Below are 21,641 nucleotides of genomic sequence, written 5' to 3' on the forward strand. Positions count from 1 at the left end.
CCAATCACTAATCACTGTTAATTAAATTAATTGGTAATTGTCTTTAGATAAAGACAATTATCTATATAGATAAAGACAATTACCAATCAATATTAATTTCAATAATTAGAAAAAGAGAGAAAATGCATATTGTAAATATAAAATGAATGTTACTCCATTGGTTTACTGCAATGATTGGGCATATGCCACCGCGCGCCGCTAAAGCTAAAATACGCCGCCATAGTTACAAATAAAAATAATGCATGATTAATTAATTTCCCTCAGCATTTCTATTTTCAATTAAAATCCGTGTTTTCAATTCATCTCTCTTGAACCGAATTCTTCTCGGCGAAGTTGTGAATTAGACTTCAATTTTCCCTCAATTTTCCACGCGAATGGCGATCATGGACTCGCCGGAGATCGTCGGCGCGACGTCGTCCGGCGCCGACAATGGAGGCGCGCAGCACGCCACTCTTCGACGGAGGCTCTCCGTTCCACCTGTCCTCGGCTCCGATTCCAGCTCGCCGGAGGCTGAGAGCGCAATCAATGACAACAGAGGTGACCGAAACGGCGCTAGTTTGATGCGGAATTCCCGAGGCGGAGCTGCGGAATCCCAGGAGAAGAAGCAGGATAGGGAGTTGAGTTATGGCAACGAGAAGGAGGAGGAGAGGGAGGGCAAAGTGAAGGAGGATGGAGAAAGTAGTAATGCCAAGGGAACGGACGCAATGGCTGCCAAATTCATGTTCAGAGCAGCCGCGCCTGCTCACCGCAAAAATAAGGAGAGTCCTCTTAGCTCCGACGCTATCTTTAAACAGGTAGGTTGGACTTCAACTTCTTTTAGGTTACATGGCGTTGCATGAACAGTTTTAGGTTTCCTGAAATCCGATTTGTGATTAATTTACTGAAATGCCTGTTATGCTTGAACTGAAGAATCATAAGAATAACTGTTATAGTTTGTCATTCTTGTGATGTTTATTTGACCCGACTCAGAAAACGAGGCCAAGTATGTTGGATTAGATAAAGCAATAATTAGTTGGTGATATTAAATTTGAACTCCCTTAACCACAAATGTTGGTCTAAACTCTAAAGGAAGATGACATTTGGTTTTCACATTTCAATAATGATTTACTTGTCCTCTTGCAGAGCCATGCTGGTCTATTCAACCTTTGTGTAGTGGTGCTTGTTGCTGTAAATAGCAGACTTATAATTGAGAATTTGATGAAGGTGCGTATTTCCCACAAGGGCCATTTTTTACCCGTACAATGCATGTATATCAAACTTATACATTAATTCTCTGTTTTTTTTCAGGTAGTTTAGTATGTACTTGCTACATCTTAATTGGAATTCTTTAATTTTTTTGTCTCTAATATCTAACCCTGTCTTTATTCAGTATGGGTGGTTGATCAAAGCAGGATTTTGGTTTAGTTCAACGTCACTTAGTGATTGGCCACTGTTAATGTGTTGGTAATTAAAACTTGTACCCTTTTATTGAAATTTGGGAGGATTTGTAAGAGGATATCTTCACGGTAGCTTTTTTCTATGTTATTTCTTCAGTCTGTGTCTTCCAGTTTTTGCGCTTGCTGCATTTCTTGTTGAGAAGTTGGTGAAACTAAAGTATATACATGAGTGGGTAAGTAAATGTCGGTTCATTCTTCCTTCCCCTGTTTTTTCGTTTGCCATTCTCATGTAGATGAAGATATTTATGCTTACTTTCCTTTCAATAGTATGCTAAGCTGCATGGAGATTCTTCCTTGAACCATGATTAAAGCAAGGGAGTATTTATTCATTTGTGTACACATTTAATGTGAATGGACACAGTTGGCCACTTGAATTTTGAATCTTCATAGCAGTCCCTTGCTTCATTGTCTATAATACCATAAAAAGTCATATAGTTGAGTTACATGAACATTCTAGTGTCACTTACACCCTGAGAGTTTTGGTACAGTTGAAAATGTTATGAGTGCTGATGATGTTTAGCTGCTTTTTGCTAATTATGTTGGCATACTCTGTACCTTTAATTAACTTAGCTACTAATTAACTTAGTCCACTTCAGTTTTATTTTTACTTTTACTCTATGTCGCTATCCAATACAGGCATTACCTTACTTCTTGGATAATAGGTCTTAGTGTCTTACCCACCATTGTGCTAGCTTACTAATTCTGCCTCTGTTGTAGTAGAGGCATTTCTCTATAGTGTTCTTTACATTGTTGTTGGTTTACCTTCCTAGTATTAATTGTTATGTGGTGTGAGCTTAGTTGACCATCGTGCTTAATGGTCCATGCAAATAATATTTATGAATATAGTATTAGTTGAATTTATTCTGTTGCAGGTTGCAGTTTTTCTACATGTAATAATTACAACAGCAGCGATCTTGTTTCCGGTTGTTGTCATTCTTAGGTATGTCTTCAGTACTATAAAAGTAGGACATTGTTTCTAAAATGAAGGAATTGTGTGATTAGCACCTTGAGATTGTTTTCAAGATTTGACATGAAAGATTTTATGAACATATACTCATCTGGAATGACAACAATCTTTGCAGCAGCCCACCAATCTATTTGGTATGGTTTGATGGCTTTCTCTAGGTAGAAATTGTAATGATTGTTTATTTGACAGACCACTATAATTGGACATAAAATAGAAAACAATTCCGGCACTACTGCATTCTGATATGTGAAGGTTGTGAAGGTAGTGCAGGATTTTTAAGTGGTTTTCTTATCTTTTATCTTGTTTAGATTCTTCTGTGAAGATGGCCTATAGTCCCAGTAATATAGTATAAGATTTTTTTTTAATGTTCCCCTCAACTTTATCTTAGATTTGGCTAGAGAGAAGAATACCATTGAACTTTGATTAACCTGTTCTGCAATTGCCCGTCAAACTGGTTGAATAAACAAATTAATACTGTGACAAATTATTGGTCAGAGTGAATTGAAATAGAGGGATCTTTTGGTCCACTTTTAGGTAACTTTTATTGCTCAGAAACAGATAGAGCAGATCCCAGTATAAGTTGAAAAGTGGAGGGCGTTCCTTAAACTTTTGACATGATATTATAAACATTAGTTTTAAGCGATTCTGCAGGGAGAATGGATCTTAGTTGAACTGGAGTAAAATACAATCCTGATGTGAAAATCATATTCAACTGCTGCACAGGTGTGATTCTGCTGTTCTATCAGGTGTTGCGTTGATGCTCTTTGCTTGCATTGTATGGCTAAAGCTGGTTTCATACGCACATACAAATTATGATTTGAGAGTACTAGCAAAATCACAGGATAAGGTAATGAGAGGGAATATTTATGTTATCTTAGTGATTCTGTCACAAATATTCCCATTAAAATTAATAATACAAGTATTGGCATAATAATCCTCACATTCTGAACTAAACAAGTAAACATCAGGATTGTACTAAACAAACATGGACACTATCTCTTGTCAAAGATGGAGTCATGCTTGGATATTTTCTCATAACAAGTTTACTGTATGATGTCAGTGGGAAGCTGTATCCAGATACTGGAACCTCGACTACTCTTATGATGTTAGCTTTAAGAGTCTGGTTTACTTCATGGTTGCTCCTACATTGTGTTACCAGGTATACTTGCTCTTGCAATTCATCAATAAAGAAATCACACTTCACTCTTCAATCAGTTTTAGTTAAACTAAAGTGTAGATTAGTGGGAAAAATTCTTGAAATGGGCATAAGTGGGAACTAGATTCCCAAAATGGGATACTTTTATTACTTCTGGTTTTGGATGTTACGCATTCTGAAAATGCGTAACTGATTAGTGACCATGTGTGTTCTATGCTGCAAGAATAAAAGTCTCTTTGTCCTCACGTCAGAAACCTAGTCTTTACTTGCGAGACATTCTTACCAAGTTTAAGGCTCCTAAAGTCCTCAATACGATTTGCTAGGTGTTCACTCATGTGCGACACAAATTCTCTTGTAACTGGAATCTGGATATACTACTAAGAATACTGTGCATTTTGTATGTTCTAAAACATGTTTGTGTCTGTTTAGAAGATGTTACATAGGAAGCATCATTTCATTATCAGTTAAAGCAGTCAAGGAAAATGTACTGAGCTAACATTCAGTTAATGCCTTGGTTACTTGGACTGGGTGCTTTTTCAAGCTCACACATCCAATCTTGATAGTGCAAATTCAGCCAACATGGCGAATAAATGTCATTTGGAGTCATTCTGTAGCGTGTACTAACATTGTAAGAGCAAAGTATCTGCATTGTCAAGCAGCTGCATAGAAGGAAAAGTCATTATCAGTAATCTAATCTCTGTAAATTATACTTATCAATTTTGTGCTCCCGTTTTGAGGTGCAACCGTGCAAGTCCTTAGCACTACTCTGGTTTGTGGAACATCAACTATAAGTGTTTATAGCTTATGTGATTGTGCCTGGATTAAGTGATTTCTGTTGTTTGTAGCCAAGCTACCCTCGAACATCATGCATTCGGAAGGGTTGGGTGGTAAGGCAACTCATTAAACTGGTAATATTTACAGGATTCATGGGATTTATTATAGAACAGGTAATTTCCTGTTTCTTGCTCTTCAATTTAGATAGTTCACCTTATTTAACTGTGAAACATGGCTTTAATATAGTTTGCTTTATGATGCAGTATATAAACCCGATTGTTCAAAATTCTCAACATCCCCTGAAAGGGAATCTTTTGTATGCCGTGGAGAGGGTCTTGAAGCTTTCAGTTCCAAATTTATACGTGTGGCTCTGCATGTTTTATTGTTTTTTTCACCTCTGGTATGTTAATTCTTCCTAAAGTTTAATAAATATATTCACAGTCAAATTATTACTCCCTCCGTTTCCTAAAAATAGAAACTCTTTCCTTTTGGGGCCATTTCCTAAAAGTAGAAACACTCCATAATAGGAAAGTTATTTCTCTCTATGAGGTGGGACCCATTTTCCACTAACACACTTTTTTTTCTATCTTTCTCTTACTTCACCAATTTTGTATTAAAACCCGGGTCGTTCTAAAAGTTCCTATTTTTAGGAAACGGAGGGAGTATGATATACTAATATGCTTTACTTTGGTGCAAGAAGTATTATGGTGTGTGGCCGTGTTTTTTCTCCTCTGATTTTATAAGCTTCTGTATGATGAGAAGCAATGTTTACCACTTAACTTAGCTTGTCCTTTTAATTACATTACTCTGATCATATACTTACATGCAGTGCTATGATATAGGCTAAATATACTTGCTGAACTGTTATGCTTTGGGGACCGTGAGTTTTATAAGGATTGGTGGAATGCAAAGACCGTCGAGGAGGTGAACATTATCCTTTTCTATTGTTTCTCTGCTAATTCTCTTTATCGGAATATAAATCATGGCTGACAAATTTTGGGTGATCCTACAATGTATTGATGGGATGATGTTGCTGTTTTCATCAGTATTGGAGAATGTGGAATATGGTGAGTTATTTAGTTGTTCAGAGCTTATTTATAATGTGGACTCACATCATCACACTGAGAACTCACATGTCAAACAAGTGTTCCGGCATGGTTATGATGGAATTTGGTTGTGGTTGGGTGAAGGGGTTACTAGTTTTATAACACATAACATTTTAAAGCTATGGGTAATAAGCAACACTAGTGCGGTAGTACCCAAATGCAAGGAATGTTAACTTATATTTTCAGCAACTAATGGCTGTCAGAAAATCTGCTTTTAATCATTACACAGTGCACCATCAAGTGAGTCCATATGATGCATACACATTATTTTCCTTCTCTATCTAAAATGAGTTAGTCCATAACATTTTCTAATAGAGCCTCACTAAGATGCATAAACATCCTTTTTCCTTTTCTATCTAAAAAGATTAACGTGATAATATCGTGTGCCCAACAGTTAGGCTTAAGTGAAGCTTCTAAAACTTAGGTGGTGGCAGAAATATGGAACGTATTTTGCTTGTGGAAAATAGGTTGGTAAAGGAGAAACAGGTCGCTCAACAAATCAGAACTCTGAATAATGTTCATGTCTCGTGTTGGCTTGGCCATAAGTGCTTATTTCCATTCAGAAAAATATTTTGTGAAATTTTTGGCAGATTAGTTGGGCTAGCTGGATTATCACTTATGGTTTCTCTGTTTCAAAATAGATATCAAATACTAGTATCAATGAGTAGGTATTAGTTTTATTTTAGAAAATATACATACAAGTATCATATGGTACATAATCGGAACATACGTAACTATCCCACTTCTGCCACCATATCTTAGTTCTACTGGTTTACTGCAGTTGCTATCATCCATTGTACAATTTCTTATTATCTTTTTTTTCATCGCAGCCTGTCCATAAATGGATGGTTCGACATATATATTGCCCGTCTCTACAGAATGGGTTGCCAAAGGTATTTTAATGTAATCAGTATGTTGGTTAATCAACTTCCTGTAAATGCATGTGCGGATCTATTGGTTATAGGCAGTTATTTTTATGGTACTACCTTAAATTTCAACTTCTTATTCTTTTATGCACATATACATGTCATACAATCTGACATCTGTGTGCAACAACTGCTACTTAAATTTGTTACGCTTTTCTAGTTCACTGTTCACATTAGTTCAGTTCTATTTGAGACTCAATGGTCATCAGCTTCAATTGCTATCTATTTCAGTAGTGCTTATTTCTTTGATGGATTTTTCAAGTTTCACTCTTTTCAATGGCATATTGCCAATGTGTTGTTATATATGTGCCTATAATTAAAGCTTCAAAATCTTCGTGGATACATTATAATAGAAATTTATTGATATGTTTGAACGTCTATCCATAATTTTGGCACTAAATCTTACACATGAATCCAACAAGCTCAGATCAATTTGTTTGTTTGCTACCATTGCTTCTGCCTCCATTTCTGTTGACTTTCTACTGGCTGTAACTTCCTATATCTTTGTTCCTGTTGATAGATTTTCATTCTTTAGTAAAATTTAGAAGCATGATCGCACCTCATTATTTCCATGTGGGATTATGTGGAAGATTGTGATGCATACATACTGGCATAATACCACCCATCTTCTTACTATATTTTTATAAGTGGTAATTTCTTTAACCAAATGAATCAAAACAAGAAAAATATTAAGGTGCTGGTATTTTCCACTCAACTGTGTCCCATAATAAACAATTATATAATGTTGTCCATAATATAAGAGCCTTTGTCCTCTGCTAGTTTCTGAATTTATTATATTGGTGGTTATGGATTGGCGAGATCTGACTATGGTAGGTATTCCTCTAATGATATTTATATTTGCTTGTGTCTCCTCCATTTATTTTTAAATTCCCCTCGGTGTGTGTTGCAGACGGTGGCAATTTTGATTGCGTTTCTTGTTTCCGCAATTTTCCATGAGGTATGATGATCTTTTCCTGGTTTATTTTATTCATAAAACTCAGGAACTCTAGCAGTGTTAGATAATTGTGTGTTACATGTGCCAAAACAGTTGTGTGTTGCTGTCCCTTGCCACATATTCAAGTTTTGGGCATTCTCTGGTATCATGCTTCAGGTATGAAATTTTTTTCTTACTCTGTAACTCTTGACTATCCATTATCCAACATGACACATGATGCCATTGTTTAAAGATATCTTGTGAGGTTTAAACAGAACAATGTATTATTTGGGGATGCTTGCCTTCAGAGGCAAAATGTCCAATAGGGCAATAGCACACGTGGTTCTCTATTCGTAATTCATCAGCATCCCCTGCGTTGTACTATTGTAATGAGGTAGCACAAAAAAAACCATGCACAGTAAATATGGTCAATCAGTACCAAACTGATTTTGGATTATTTGCTTGTGGTAACACAAAAAACACCATGCACAGTAAATATGGTCAATCAGTGCCAAACTGATTTTGGATTATTTGCTTAACATTGGATCCGGAAATACTCAAATTTAAGTTTTATTTATAAATTCGTAACACTAAATTTAGATATAATGCATGGAGTTAGCAGTTTTCAATGTCAGTTAGTATTGCAATGCTGGAGAAATGAATCAACTTCTGTTTCGCGTTGAATTTTCAAATGAGGTGAAAAGTAAGAAGAGAAAACAGAATAGACTTTGTTGGTTTCTATCAGTCTATCTTCATCAAATAAAAACATGGCAGAACTGCTGCAGTGATTTTCACTGCTTGTCACTTTGAAGGTGGATTTTTAATTCCTTCCTCTACTTTGTATTTGAACAGGTTCCTCTTGTAATCGTGACTAATTACTTACAAGACAAGTTCAAAAACTCAATGGTAGGCTTCTGCTTTCTTATCACATTTACTACTTTTGTTTATTTACCATTCTTACTTACCAGTTTGACAGTGAATGACTTGACCTTATGAGAATGCCCATCCCAACACCCCCCAACCCCAACCCCCAACAAAGAAACAGAAATGGGAAAAAAAATGTGGTATATTAGTATTATGGCGCTCTTTAAGTTGACTTGTTCCATATTGCTGAGTTCAGCTTCTAGTTAGAGTAATTGCAAATAATCGGCTTATGATGTAAATTATCTTATTAATACCTTAAATTGTCTTCATAATAACAACTCCCTCCGTCCACGAAAAATAGGGCTATTCCATTTTTATCCCTCGTTTTGGAAAAATGATAATAAATAGTTAAAGTGGAGAGAAAGAAAACTAAGAGAGAGAATAATATATACAAGAGACTTCTCTATATTATTTTCTCTCTTACTTTTCCTTCTATCCACTTTAACTATTTATTATCATTTTTCCAAAACGAGGGATAAAAATGGAATAGCCCTATTGTTCGTGGACGGAGGGAGTATGTGCTAGACCTTTCTCCAAAGCTATCCTGAACGAATCTGAAACTTACCCGACTCTCCTGGGATTCCGATGTACTCCCTCCGCCCCACAATAATTGTCACTCTTTTCCATTTCGGTCCGTCCCACAATAATTGTCACACTTCATTTTTACTATAAATAGTAAGTAGGTCCCACATTTCACTAACTCACTTCACTCACATTTTATTATAAAACAATATAAAAAGTGGGTCCCACACGCCACTAACTTTTTCAACCAATTTTTCTTTACATTTCTTAAAACCCGTGCCCACAATAAGAGTGACAATTATTGTGGGACGGAGGGAGTATCTTTCTAGTACTCTTATTGTGGGACGGAGGGAGTATCTTTCTAGTTTCTTGATTTGACTCTATTTAAAAGGTTTAGTTCCTGAACTAAGTTTGGAAGACATGTATTAGCACGGAAAGATCCCTTTAGCTCTACTTTGTCTCAAATAAATAACTTATGGGACATTGTATGTTTCTTTTCTTTTGGCCTTGTACATCCGTAAATTGGTAATATTTGTAAAAATCAGTTGCCTATAATTCATACTCTCCACCAGGTGGGCAATATGATGTTTTGGTGCTTCTTCTGCATCTTCGGTCAACCTATGTGCGTGCTGTTATACTACCACGACTTGATGAATCGAAAAGCTAGCACAAGGTAGGGATATCTGTCTTCAAAAGATATTTCAAGCTGATAACCCCTCGCCCCGAAGAGAAAACAAGAATCCCGAATTATGTGCCGATAGAGAACTTGATGCATCTTATCTGTGTAAAACGGCTTGAAGTAGTATGTTATCTGTCATAGCAAGATAACGTTATGATTTGTTGTTGTAATGTGGCCATCAAAGTTTTGTCCATTTCTCAAGAAAATACAGAATGGTCTAAAATTTGATGAAACATTGATGTTTTTAGACTGGAGATGGTTGTGCTATATGTAAATTCTGGCGAAAATATGAGCGTTTTCATGTACTCCCTTTGTCCACCATTACGTGTATCATTTGAGATCGTGTTTTCAGACTGTAGAATACATGATACGGTGTTGGTGAAATGCCCAACCTTATACTGCTGCCCAAACTTGGATGTTCCGACACCAGCCCAATGAAGTTAGCAAGCACTTAGGATGGATGGAACCATCGCAGCCTCGACAATGATACATCCAGGTTTTGGGGTTCATCTCCTTTTCGCAGAGTTCGCAGTAGAAGTCACTAGGATGGTTGGCGCTAGCATCAAACGACAGCGGCAGAGGGTGCTTGTCCCATCGATGATTACTCACTTTTGACGGAAGCATCGCAACACCATGAATGCAGTACAATATCGCAGATATCACATCTGTAGCTGACATTGCCAATTGTATGTATGAACACAGCGCGTAATGTACCTTAGCGCGAGCAGGTTGAGATTATGGCGTGGATGAGCTGCGTACGTGTTTTATTGTGACGGGCAGAGAAGCACACTTTACATCCACTACGAAGTGCACTCTTTGCAACAATATACGAGTCAGACCGTATAAAACATGCAGATGTTGCAGCAAACGGAGTCTGAAAGCCTAATGGATGAGATTTGGAGGGATAGGATGTGATGAGGTGTGGGGTGGGGTGGAGTGGATGAGATTTGAAAGCCTAATGGCAATTGGAAGCAAAGCTAACCAGCTTGATTACAATAAATTAGGATAATTTTTATTTTCTAATGTTGTGTTTTTAATATGTTGGCGCCGCACCACACTACATGTAGGCAAACTTTTTTTGGGAGCTTCGTAATCACAATAGCGTTATTTAAACTAGCTCGAACAAAAAAATTATAGGAGTACAAATAATTGACAGCTACAGCATTTCAATATTCAAATCTTGTTTCACAATTTCATGAACCTCATATTATGCGATTAAAAGTGAAATGGACAGTATTAATAGTACAAAATTTGTATAGTATAAAAGTGATAACGGAAAAAAATTTTTGATTGGAATATGGTTAGTAGAAAATGGATTTCTCCATAGTAGATAATGTCAAAATTAGATAATGTTGGAATCGTACCCGATCAAATCAGATAATGTTGGAATCGTACCCGCTCAAAGGGTTTGATCGGGTCATGTATGTGATGGAACATTTAATTTGTGAAATTAAATTATATAGGATCAATTCATGTCCAAAGCACACGATCGTGATATATTCATAATTCATTTAGTCTCTTATTCCCAGTGAGTGAGAAATACTTAATAGTTTAAAAGTTAGTCACTATATTCATTTTCTCTCCTCCAAGTGAGTGTGAATTACTTAATATTTTAAAAGTTAGTCTTGAAAAAACGGAGGTAATGAGATTAATTAATGTGTTAACTCATAAAACTCTTAAAAAAGCAAATATTTCATATTTAGTGGGATGACATGAGTATTTAAGAGACTAAATTATTCCATGGAGTAATAATTAAAGTGGACAGAGTTGGCGTACAATCTACACGAACGCGCCGCTGCCCACCCCACCTCGCAAGGCAGCGTCCGCGTGTCTTGCGACGTGAGTCTTAAATCTTGGCAATTGATCTTTTAGTTGGGAACTTGGCTTTTATCTAAGCTCAATCCTTTTAAACCATTAAAACATAAATATGATAGTCACTCCATGCATTTCATACACTGCAAACTGTAAAGCATTCTTTGTATACATATAAGTTCTCTCTCTCTGCATAGTTTTTATGCCGAAGCTATGCCCTCGGCATCATCTAGTTTTTAGAGCACTATTGGGGTGTAGCTCATCTTATGGAAAGAGGACTCCTCGACTCGGCTATTATCTCTACGGTTTTGTTGCGTTTGTTTCGTTTCATTTTAATTTCTCGCACTCTTTCCTTTTTTTTCATATTATATTACGTTCAGCTAGTGTTTATCATGTACCCAATTTTGTAGTAGTCATATTCAACAATAGATAAAGATTAATTTTGGATTTTTTGGTGGACTAACAAAACTATTTTTCTGTGGACAGAGGTTTGTTTTGGGTTTTTGCCGATTTTTTCTTAAAAAATGAAACCGAACTGAAATCCAAAAATATGAATCAAGTTTTACGATTTTGTTTGGTTCAATTCATGTATTCGGTTTCAAATTTTTGCTCACCCCTTGTAAAATATGATAAGACAATATGTTGGGTTATTTGCATGTAATTACACACATTTGCCATTTTTCTTCCTCTCATCATAACTCTTTCTATATCTTATTACATGAATTTTGAGATTTTCCTATTTTTCTGATGAACAACTCTGATTAAAGTATAGTTATACTCTAGCTAGTTTCCGAAGATGCATGAGCCTCATGCGTCTCTCCCAAACTGAAAATTTTAAAAAAACCCAGAACACTTATGAAACTTAAATAATACCCTAGAACACCAAAAGAATTACCCCGTATTAGCTAGATACCGTATATTGAGATATTTGTAATTTTTGGAAATCCTTATAATTATTTATGAAAAATGTGTCAAGTTATGGTATCTCGGTTAGTTACTTATTAGTTTTGTATCATTTAAACTAAGGTCGAGATGACACTCAAATTTACAATAAATGCGAAATTAGCTGCTTCGATCGAGTAAAAATGGTATATGTGTTACTACAAGAATACGACACCAATAAAACCCACACACGTTACGCAAATTCACAAATCCTTCCCGAGAGGCTAGCCGAACAGGCGAACACCGAAACTTCAAGAAAAATGCAATAGTTTTACTCGTAAACATAAACCAATTAGTAGCTTGAATCGAAAATAGTTCGGTTATGTAAGACATAACTCGCAACTAAGTGAATTGGCCCGATTAACATCCCCTCCAAAAAAATTCCATAACAATCCAGGCCCATTGGGCCAATCCAATCAAAGCCCAAGCCCATGTTCTAGATTGTTCCATAAATTTTTGTGATCACTCAAAAAACAACCCTCGTTTCATCCCTGCAAGCTGAACCCTCAATAGTTTTGGGGGAAAATCAAAATTCTGAGGAATTGATTTTGAGGGTTTCAAAAAAATTCATCCCTTTTTCCCTCCTTTTCTTTCCCTCTCTATTTGCAGCAGATCTCCATTGAAACACCACAAAACAACCTCAAATTTCACTCCCCACTCGTTGACTCCCTCTCTCACTCTTTTTCTCACAAGGTACTACATTGCTTGGTGTGAGATTTGTCAAAGCTTTCTGCTTTAGAGTATGAAAATTGAAGTGCCGAGGTGCTTGATTTTGTTTTGTATTATATGGTTTTGCTTGTGGCTTTAGGAGTTCTATCTCTCCGGTCGTTTCTAGGGTTTCAGTTGATTTTGTTGCAATCGGCTATTTTAACTGCGTAGTGTGATTTCATATTTTCGAATTGAAGTTGCTAAATAGTAGAGAAAAAGCTTTCTTCACCCGTCAAATTCGTGTTTGCTCATGTTACATATCTACACGCTTTTTTTTTTTGTGCATTTTGAGCACTGCTTTGGTTTCTTCCTTATGTATGGTGACATTCATGAGTAGCTAGTCTCGCATGAGGATGTAATTTGGTTGGCGCTGCTTTTTAACCTTTTCTCTTGACGTCTGGGTGTGATTTGTCAGTAAAAGCTTCATTTTGGGTGGGGCAAAACCTGCATTCAGCATTGATTTAGCGTTGAAGCTTGAAGTTCTTACTCTTGTAATAGTGGCTTCCAGTGCATGTGATTATTGTAGCTTTTTTTATTCCATTATACTGTTTGAATGCTATATAACTGCCATTCTTTCATTCCTCCAGTGAGGTAGATGAGATTATTAATTCCACATTTTATGCAGTTTCTTATTAACTTCCCCATTTGCAGGGATTAATCTTGAGATATACTTAATGAGAACAGTTTTGTCCTGTTGGGTCTTGTAAATGAAGTACAGTATGTATTTAGTTTCTTGGTCCACCTCTTAAAATGGCTTATTGTATCACACTAATCCACGGAAAGTTGTGCATGAGATAAAAGATGTGAAACATAAACTTTGAAAAGTTGTGCATAAGATAAAAGATGTGAAACATAAACTTTGGAAACGTTTTCAGGGTGAAAGAACTGTATTCGCTGGCATTTTGCAGTGTATTAATATATGTGATATACTTCTAGCTTTTAGAAATTGATGGCAGAAAGTTCACTGGGACCTTTTTGCATATCTGTTGCAGCCTGTGTGTTCATTCAGTCATTTATACTCAGCATTGTTGGAGTTGTTAGTTGCTGTTGAGTTAGAAAACAATAAGAATAAGATAAGCTTTTATTTAGGAAAGTTATAATGTGAGCGCGATATATTTCCCAATGCTTATACTAATATCTATCTTGTCCCGGGCTCCTATCTAGTCTCCTGGGATTCTACATAAACTTATATGCTGCTTTGTGCTGTAAATATTATCCTATTGATGGATGGCTTCTTGATGTATTTTTTATCAGGTTTATTGACTGGTGGTTGAAGCTCGGGTTATTAATGGATTTGTGATCCCCTTTGCTGCTTGGATACAACAAGTTCTTGTGAAGGCCAAGTGCTCTGTGGTGCTTGGCCGTTGCTACTAAATCTGTTTCCAGACCACAAGGTTTGTATTTCTATTATTGTAACTGGGCTTCCTGTGTTTTTCAGTTATTGGGGGTTTGGGAGTGTTGGTTGTGCCTTGTTTTTTTGTTAAACTGTATTTTATTAGTGTGATTGGACTGTTAGCTTACACAAACTCTTTAAGTAGTGTTCATGAATGGTGTGAATGTGGGTATGCTTGCAGAATATGGCAATTTACAATCTATATGTTTGGTGTACATAGGTAGCTCATTGTGGAATTTGGAAATCTAGTTTGTTTTCAATGGACTGCAACAGAGATGAGGCTATCAGGGCCAAGGAAATCGCTGAAAAGAAGATGCAGAGTCACGACTTTGAAGGTGCCCGAAAGATTGCTTTAAAAGGAAAAAACCTCTACCCTGAACTTGAAAATATTGCCCAGATGCTGAGCATCTGTGATGTGCATTGCTCAGCTGAAAAAAGGATTGTAGGATCCGAAAAGGATTGGTATGGAGTCCTTCAAGTTGAAAAGTCGGCTGATGAGGCAACAATAAAAAAACAATATCGCCGGCTAGCACTTATGCTCCATCCTGATAAGAATCGATTTCCTGGTGCGGAGGGGGCTTTTAAGTTGATTTGTGAAGCAAATGCATTGCTTTCAGATCCAGCAAAAAAATCTGTATATGACAGAAAGATAAACGCCTGGTCCAGATCCACAACAATCCCTCCAAATCATCAGACGAACAGAAGTTCTCAGTTCAATAGCCAATATGGTGTTCAAAACAAAAACACGTCTAATGGTTTCAGTAGCCTGAATCAACATCATAATACTCCCACTACTGAGTTCTGGACACAATGCCCTTACTGCAAAGTAAACTACAAGCATCCCAGAAAAGTTGTGAACAAGCGTTTGCTGTGCCTTAAATGCTCCAAGCCATTTGTTGCATATGTAATGCCTGCTCCACAAGTTTCCTCAGACAAGTTGGGTAACCAAGGTTCTCAGCAGTTTCCATCAAAACCTGATGTACACCAAGCTGCTGTTAAAGCGTCTTCAGTGCCCCAATCCGGATCACAAGGGGTTGCTGAGAATTTAAAGACCAATGCTGGTCCAGTTCAGAAGGAATCTAAAAATGCCAAGACCGATGCTGCTCAAGCTCAATCTGCACGTAAGTCATCACGGAGCAGGCAGCATGTGTCATACATGGAAGCTGATGAAGATAATGATTCTAGACCTCTCAAGAGACCTCACACAAGCACAGAGACAGATGCTAAGGAGCATAAGGATGCTAGAGACTCAAAGCATGTTAATCAAAATAGTTTCCCCACCGTTCCAGAATCTTCTAAGTTTGGAAACAAAGAGACAGGAGCTGCTCATTCCAAAGAAAGTTTGAAGGACAACATTGAGGGTTTTAATAAAAAGGCTGATATCAGAGGGGTAACTGGTGGTAGGTCTACTGTTCCTGCTGACCCAGTTGAAGTTGAAAGCTCTGACCTAGATTTATCTTCAAGTAATGATCCAGACAGAGAATATATGGAGTGTCCTGACCCAGAATTTAGTGATTTTGAGAAGATGCGTGATGAAAACCAGTTTCGTGTCAATCAGTTTTGGGCTTGTTATGATACATTAGATAGCATGCCAAGATTCTATGCCAAGGTGAGGAAGGTATGTTCTTCTCCGTTTGAATTGCATATTACATGGCTGGAAGCTGTTCCTATACATGATTCTTTTAAAAGGTGGGTAGAGGCAGAGTTGCCTGTTGGTTGTGGAAGTTTTAAGATTGGCAAAACTGACAAAATATCTGGATGCTTGTCACTCTCTCATCAAGTGCATTGTGAAAAAGGGAAAAAGAGAGGTTCTTTTTTCTTATACCCAAGAAAAGGGGAGGTTTGGGCTCTTCTGAGAGACTGGGCCATCAGTTGGAGTTCTGACCCTGAGAATCATGAGAAATTCAGATATGAAATTGTTGAGGTTCTCTCTGATTTTGCTGAAGGTATTGGCATAAAAGTTGTCCACTTGGACAAGGTCAATGGATTTGTGAGCCTCTTCCGGAGGCGTGAGCAAAATGTAATCAATTCATTTTTAATAGACCCAAAAAAGCTGTACAAGTTCTCACACTTTGTTCCCAGTTTCAAAATGACTGGCATGGAAAGAGAAGGAGTGCCGATAGGATCCTTTGAACTTGATCCTGCTTCTTTACCTCTTAATCCCGATGACTTGTATTTCCCTGGGAAAGCAAAGGTCGAACATAGAGATAACAATCCTAGTGTTGAGAGCTCACTGCCGAAATGTGCTGGGGAAAATGGTAAATCTTCTAAGTCAGGGAGATTCTGTAGTCCACATAAGACTGTGGATTCGAAAGGGACTACAGGGAAGAACCTCCGGCGATCGCCTCGAGGAGGGAATGTTATGAAGCAAAGCACAAATTGATGTCATCATGTATTCCCCCAAACAACATTTGTGTACTGAGGCTGGTGAAGATTTATGGCTAGCTGGATGTGGATTTTGTGGTTTCCCCCAACAAATAAACAAGTCAAGACTTTGGCAAACAAATGGTAGGTACTCATGATTTGGTTTGGTTTTGATTAGCTGTTTAAGCACCAAATTTCCGAATTGTTGGAATCTTGAACCTGTCTTGTTGTCTCCTTCTGAAGCGTCTTGTACGGTCCGACTGTGCTGAACTTTTTGTTAGTGCATCAGAACAGGAAGTGAAGATGAAGTAATTTTTCTATTATGAGGTTCCAACTTACTGGTAAAAAGGGTAGTCTTTGGAGGGGGGGTTCACAATCTGTTTCTGTGGGTATGTACTTATAAATGCTAGAAGGTTTACTATCATAGTGTTGGTGATAGTTTCTTAGCCTTTACTAGATTGGTAAAGAATTATTAATATTGTAGTTGCAGCTATTCTAACAAAGAGTAGATGACTGTTTTGTTTATAATTTCCATTTATCTTTTGCATGCTATGAATTTGGAGTTCAAAGTTGGGCTTTGGCTTTGGCTTGTTTATCTTGCTATAAATCAAGAAGTTAGGGCTACCATTAAAACCGAATGGTTAAAGTCCACTCATTATTGGCAAATTCATAGGTTTAATTCTTACGGGATGCAAGCCAATAGGACCCTCCAATAAATTTGAAATGAGAGTAGAACTCATAGAGGTGAAAAAGTACTAAGCATTAGGCAAAAATCGATATACCTCTAACATTAAAAAAAAACAGTATACTTCTACGAATCAAGATTAAAAATAAAACTGGTGTCAAGTTTGATAACTTTTATAATTGGCGCCTCACGAGCAGCACAGACTTTTCATAAGACTTTTCGAGTATGAAGGTGAAATAACTTATTTCAAATCCATACTAATATAAAATGAGAGTTTTGGAACTATTTTGAAAAATGCCATTGCGCTGGTTTTTCTTGGGGGCATCATAAATTCTTAAAATTTATATGCTTTTAGAAACTTACTTAATCTACAATTTTTTTTTTGAGAAAAAGGATCAATAACTGGTTTCTTATTCATTTTCGTGGTGACTTAAAATCCTAACCCATTGGATTGATATCAACTGAGCTACGCTTCATCGTCTTCTTACAAAAGCGCTACGCTTCATCGTCTTCTTACAAAAGCTGTAGTAAAAAAAATTACTAATGTGAAGAAAATAAACAAAATTAATAGTATGAGAAAATTTAAAAAAAATAAAAGTTCACAAAATGCACAATGTAAAGGTACAACAATGAGAAGAACTACATCTAGTGAAGTATAGAATGAGGAAAGAGCAGTTATCCGGGCCGCCGGTATTCGAAACCCCATGCTCCCACGTATGTCCGCCATTGTTTCATTCAAGCATATGAATGATGCTTGCGGCGATCCTTCTCTTTTGATGCATAAGAAGAGCTGTGATGGTCTCGTTCTGGTCAAAAAAATATTTCCACAAGAAAATAGAAATTATCATTTGGCTTGTATAACTACTGGTCCTAGATATAGTAAAATATGAAAAAGGACAAGCAGAAGTACCTCGAGAAGAATGATGTTTGGACTTCTCCATGCGTCCTGTGGATTAGGTCAGTAAGAAAGTTGAATAATGTACTTATAAACGAATAAACTAAAATAATCCTCACCAGAATCTTTTCCTTTGTCCCTCGAACGATGAACCCTCTCCCTAACCTTGTCTCTGCCCCTTTCATAGTCATCCCTCTCATCCCGTCCACGTTCTCTGTCAGAATCCCGCCCTCTATCATGGTCTCTGCCCCTGGTTCTATCCCTTTCCCTGTCTCTCTCCCTCTCCTTGATCCTTTCGCCACCTGTTTCTGTCCTAGTGTCCGATGACAGTTTAGCATGAGGTTCCTCTCTTGAGTCACCGCCATTCGTTGTGCTTTCACCATCCTTGTCACTTTTCTTTGTATCCTTCAATTTTTCGAGAGAAGCTTTGACCATTTCGTCCTTACCAGCTTCTGCATTGACAGCAGTGGAAGGCGCCTTTGCAGTACTGGTGTCTTCATTTGTGGTTGTTCCTACTAATTGACCATCCTGAAACGAAGTATGAGATACGAGCAGATCATCTACATTTGCTTACTCGATTCCGATGGAGACAATTAATAGCTATTGCAAAATGTATTCACATGTGTTTTGGTAGCAAGATAGTGAACATGAAAACATGAACAAACTGGAAACTAACATGAAACCCAAAAAAAGTATAACGTTGTTGTTTTTACCTTCGAAGCTGACTGATGTGGTAAATCCCATGATCGATTAGCAGGCGTTGTAAAGGAACCCCCTTCCTTACAAACAGGAATATACTGGGCCTTTGGAAGGCTGTATAGATGCGCCAAAACTCTGCAAACCTCATCGATTCCAGATTTGTCGGCATCAAATGCTTTCCACCATGGAGGATTCTCAGGTAATGGCACTTGAGACCTGCGGGCTGCAGCATATACAACACCACATGCCACAACTGCACTCTTGAATCTCACACACAAAGTCGTGCGCAAACTGTTTGTACGCAACACAAGAACATCATTAAAATTGTGTGATAACTGTCAAGAAGAATTGGTTGATTAAAAACTCTTGGTCCACACATCCACATTAAGACTGCAATGTCAGACTATGGATGGAGAGAGCGAACCTACTAAGCGCTGTTGATAAAAAACCCTTTCAACAGAACAAAAACCAAATTCAAAATTTTTTGTCTGAGTTCCAATCTATTTTACATCTTTTAACCCAAAGTCCAAATAAAAGATAGTATATGGCACAAAAGTTAAACCTGTCGTTTGCCAGATTCCAAGCTTCTTGTCTGAGTTCTGGGGGAATTTCCAGAGTAGCAATGTAATTTGATATGAATTTGTGAGGGTGCTCAACATGACAGATAAAACCCATCTCTTTGAGAAGATGCCTTTCAGTTCTGATCAAATCTGCCTTCAGATCCACATATCTCTGTTAAAGAACAAAAGACATGAATTCACTCCCCAAATATATAAACACAGTCAACTCAGGTACTTAACCATTTGAGATACTAGACTGTGGCAAAGAATGATCAACAGAAGAATAAAATAGCTCATAGCGAATCAAAAATATGAAAACAAGCATCTTAGATATAACAGTAGTAAAATCTAACCTTGGAGGATGTGTCCAAATGCTCTATTGGCAAGTTCTCCCTCCTACATTCCATCCTGTGAAAGACAATCAGTATCTGCCTGGCTTTTCTAGGACTCTCCTCAAGTTTTGTAGCAAGCCAAAGACAACTAGCTGCAACCCTCTGCAAATAAATGAATCTAGTCAAAGTCACAATAGAATAAAAAAGATTCCAAATGAAAAATGTGATTAGGCATAGTATGAACAAATGGGTAAACAAAAGAGACCTTCACATTAAACCGAGCAAATGACTTCTTGCAGTAGAAGCGATGAAATAGGACTTGACCAGTGGCCATAACAGCTTGTGGTCTGAGCATAGATAAGGAAATTAGAAAGCCAACGTAGAGGACAAGGTGACTCACATATAGTACTACGTGACCACTTTACTAGATATTTTTTGCAGTTCAGCAGCAACGTAAGATTATTTCTCCATGTAACAAAAACATGGAAGATTATACGCTAAAGCACCAAAGTAAGAGAAATCGAATAAACAGAATATGGCATGGAAAAGGATACAGCTTAAGCAATATGCCGCTCTCTTGTATGAGGTCACAACCATATATTCTAAGTGTAGTTTCAGTGGCCTCGTCAATGCCATCTTTACGAGATGGTGAACTCTTCAGCTGTTCTTCTGACAGATAAAACGTGTCAATTGCCGTATAAATCATGTTCTATCTTTCACCAAGCGCGAGGATACTCAACCTGCCACCAATTTTATGAATTCACAAATTAAAGCTAAAATCGGGGAAACCACAGAACTTGGTAAGCAATCATTTATGTTATCTTCAAAACTCAGTATTACTTTATACGGAGATCAGATCCAAACCCAAAGACGTCCACAACTCATTGTCAACTTAAGAAAACTCTTAAAGAAAAAATGCAAGTGTACAAAACATAGCAGCAGAAAATGTAAATTGCCTCATTCACCAAAGATAATCCAGTCCCGATGTGATCACTTCATAGTTAATTAGCCATTCATAAGTTTTTATACATAAAAACTTCTCGCACATAAAATCTTTGACCAATTGATACGAACTTCTTGTCACAAATCAACATCATAACTTGCATCCTAGTGGTATCCCCAACCTAACAACATTCTGCATTCTGATGTTATAAATCTACTTTAACCGAACACTAAAAAGCATATGCATTTTAGGTTTGTTTATCGCTTTCTCAACAGTAGAACTACATAACCACATTCTCCTTTTTTAGCCCTAATTACACACATGATTGAGCAACGGAGTCTGAAGACTTGTCGTGAAAATTAATATTACCACACAATTCTAATAAGAAAGATGACGCACGATAAGGGAATTTTAAGTTTTATGCTTAACGGCAAACAAAAAATCCACTAATTCACCTGAAGCTAGAGAAGGGAGACGCTGCAGTTTCAGAAAATCCAATCCAAACAACACGCGAATTGTGGAGCTACAACAGCTGTTTGAAAGGGACTCGATACCATGCGACTGTGGATAAAGCTTCTTACTTTGGCGGAGGCGACGGTGATCTCAGCATAATATTGCGCAATTGGGGCTTCGGGAATCCAAATTCAGTGATCGGAGCTGAAAAAAGGGTTCAAAATTAGGGCTGCGAATTATAGTTTCAAAATTCACTCATATTTAGATTTTAGAGTTTTTATATGGGAATTAGAGTTTTTTTCCTACTATTTATTTTCTTTCCTTTTCTTTTCATTTTTCTGATTTTTTCGTTGATTATTTATTTTATATTTTTTGTTTTCTCCTCTTCAAATCTAGTACTCCTATTGTATAATCTAATTAAGTTTAGTTAA

At 37.1% G+C, this 21,641-nt stretch overlaps 3 protein-coding genes across 5 annotated transcripts; 2 read left to right on the forward strand and 1 right to left on the reverse strand.

The window, feature by feature from the left end:
• The first annotated feature begins 208 nt into the window (after positions 1-208).
• On the forward strand, positions 209-9,729 carry LOC121796266 (diacylglycerol O-acyltransferase 1A-like). Its single transcript, XM_042195071.1, has 16 exons — positions 209-794; positions 1,123-1,203; positions 1,370-1,443; positions 1,534-1,609; positions 2,309-2,376; positions 3,127-3,250; positions 3,464-3,562; positions 4,405-4,506; positions 4,597-4,733; positions 5,176-5,257; positions 5,380-5,400; positions 6,270-6,332; positions 7,276-7,323; positions 7,414-7,476; positions 8,152-8,205; positions 9,318-9,729. The coding sequence occupies exons 1-16, from the start codon at positions 375-377 to the stop codon at positions 9,420-9,422; spliced, it is 1,617 nt and encodes a 538-aa protein (XP_042051005.1). The 5' UTR covers positions 209-374; the 3' UTR covers positions 9,423-9,729.
• A 2,946-nt stretch (positions 9,730-12,675) lies between these two features.
• On the forward strand, positions 12,676-17,171 carry LOC121796268. Of its 3 annotated transcripts, XR_006049723.1 has the most exons (4): positions 12,676-12,871; positions 14,141-14,280; positions 14,500-16,787; positions 16,887-17,171. XR_006049723.1 is itself a non-coding variant. In XM_042195073.1 (3 exons), exon 3 carries the CDS (start codon positions 14,539-14,541, stop codon positions 16,660-16,662), a length of 2,124 nt encoding a protein of 707 aa, XP_042051007.1. In that variant the 5' UTR covers positions 12,676-12,940; positions 14,141-14,280; positions 14,500-14,538; the 3' UTR covers positions 16,663-17,171. The 3 variants fall into 3 exon arrangements, 2 of the variants coding, with proteins under 2 accessions (XP_042051007.1, XP_042051006.1); XM_042195073.1 differs by having other exon boundaries at positions 12,676-12,940; positions 14,500-17,171; XM_042195072.1 differs by having other exon boundaries at positions 14,500-17,171.
• A 703-nt stretch (positions 17,172-17,874) lies between these two features.
• On the reverse strand, positions 17,875-21,467 carry LOC121793393 (cyclin-L1-1-like). Its single transcript, XM_042191394.1, has 9 exons — positions 21,213-21,467; positions 20,369-20,554; positions 20,080-20,161; positions 19,836-19,976; positions 19,485-19,654; positions 18,937-19,213; positions 18,343-18,751; positions 18,239-18,274; positions 17,875-18,134 (listed from the first exon to the last, which is right to left on the reverse strand). The coding sequence occupies exons 2-9, from the start codon at positions 20,518-20,520 to the stop codon at positions 18,064-18,066; spliced, it is 1,338 nt and encodes a 445-aa protein (XP_042047328.1). The 5' UTR covers positions 20,521-20,554; positions 21,213-21,467; the 3' UTR covers positions 17,875-18,063.
• Between the last annotated feature and the right edge of the window lie 174 nt (positions 21,468-21,641).

The sequence above is a fragment of the Salvia splendens genome, chromosome 3 (genome assembly GCF_004379255.2).
Source record: "Salvia splendens isolate huo1 chromosome 3, SspV2, whole genome shotgun sequence".
NCBI classification, from domain to species: Eukaryota; Viridiplantae; Streptophyta; class Magnoliopsida; order Lamiales; family Lamiaceae; genus Salvia; species Salvia splendens.

Excerpts from the sequence above, each read along its gene's own strand:
- LOC121796266 (XM_042195071.1), top strand. The coding sequence starts at position 375 with ATGGCGATCATGGACTCGCCGGAGATCGTCGGCGCGACGTCGTCCGGC. Across the intron at positions 3,563-4,404 it reads CTCCTACATTGTGTTACCAG|CCAAGCTACCCTCGAACATC; the intron begins GTATACTTGCTC and ends TGTTGTTTGTAG. Across the intron at positions 8,206-9,317 it reads ACAAGTTCAAAAACTCAATG|GTGGGCAATATGATGTTTTG; the intron begins GTAGGCTTCTGC and ends ACTCTCCACCAG.
- LOC121796268 (XM_042195073.1), top strand. The coding sequence starts at position 14,539 with ATGGACTGCAACAGAGATGAGGCTATCAGGGCCAAGGAAATCGCTGAA.
- LOC121793393 (XM_042191394.1), bottom strand. The coding sequence starts at position 20,520 with ATGATTTATACGGCAATTGACACGTTTTATCTGTCAGAAGAACAGCTG. Across the intron at positions 19,977-20,079 it reads TTGCTCGGTTTAATGTGAAG|AGGGTTGCAGCTAGTTGTCT; the intron begins GTCTCTTTTGTT and ends ATTTATTTGCAG. Across the intron at positions 18,275-18,342 it reads GGACAAAGGAAAAGATTCTG|GACGCATGGAGAAGTCCAAA; the intron begins GTGAGGATTATT and ends CCTAATCCACAG.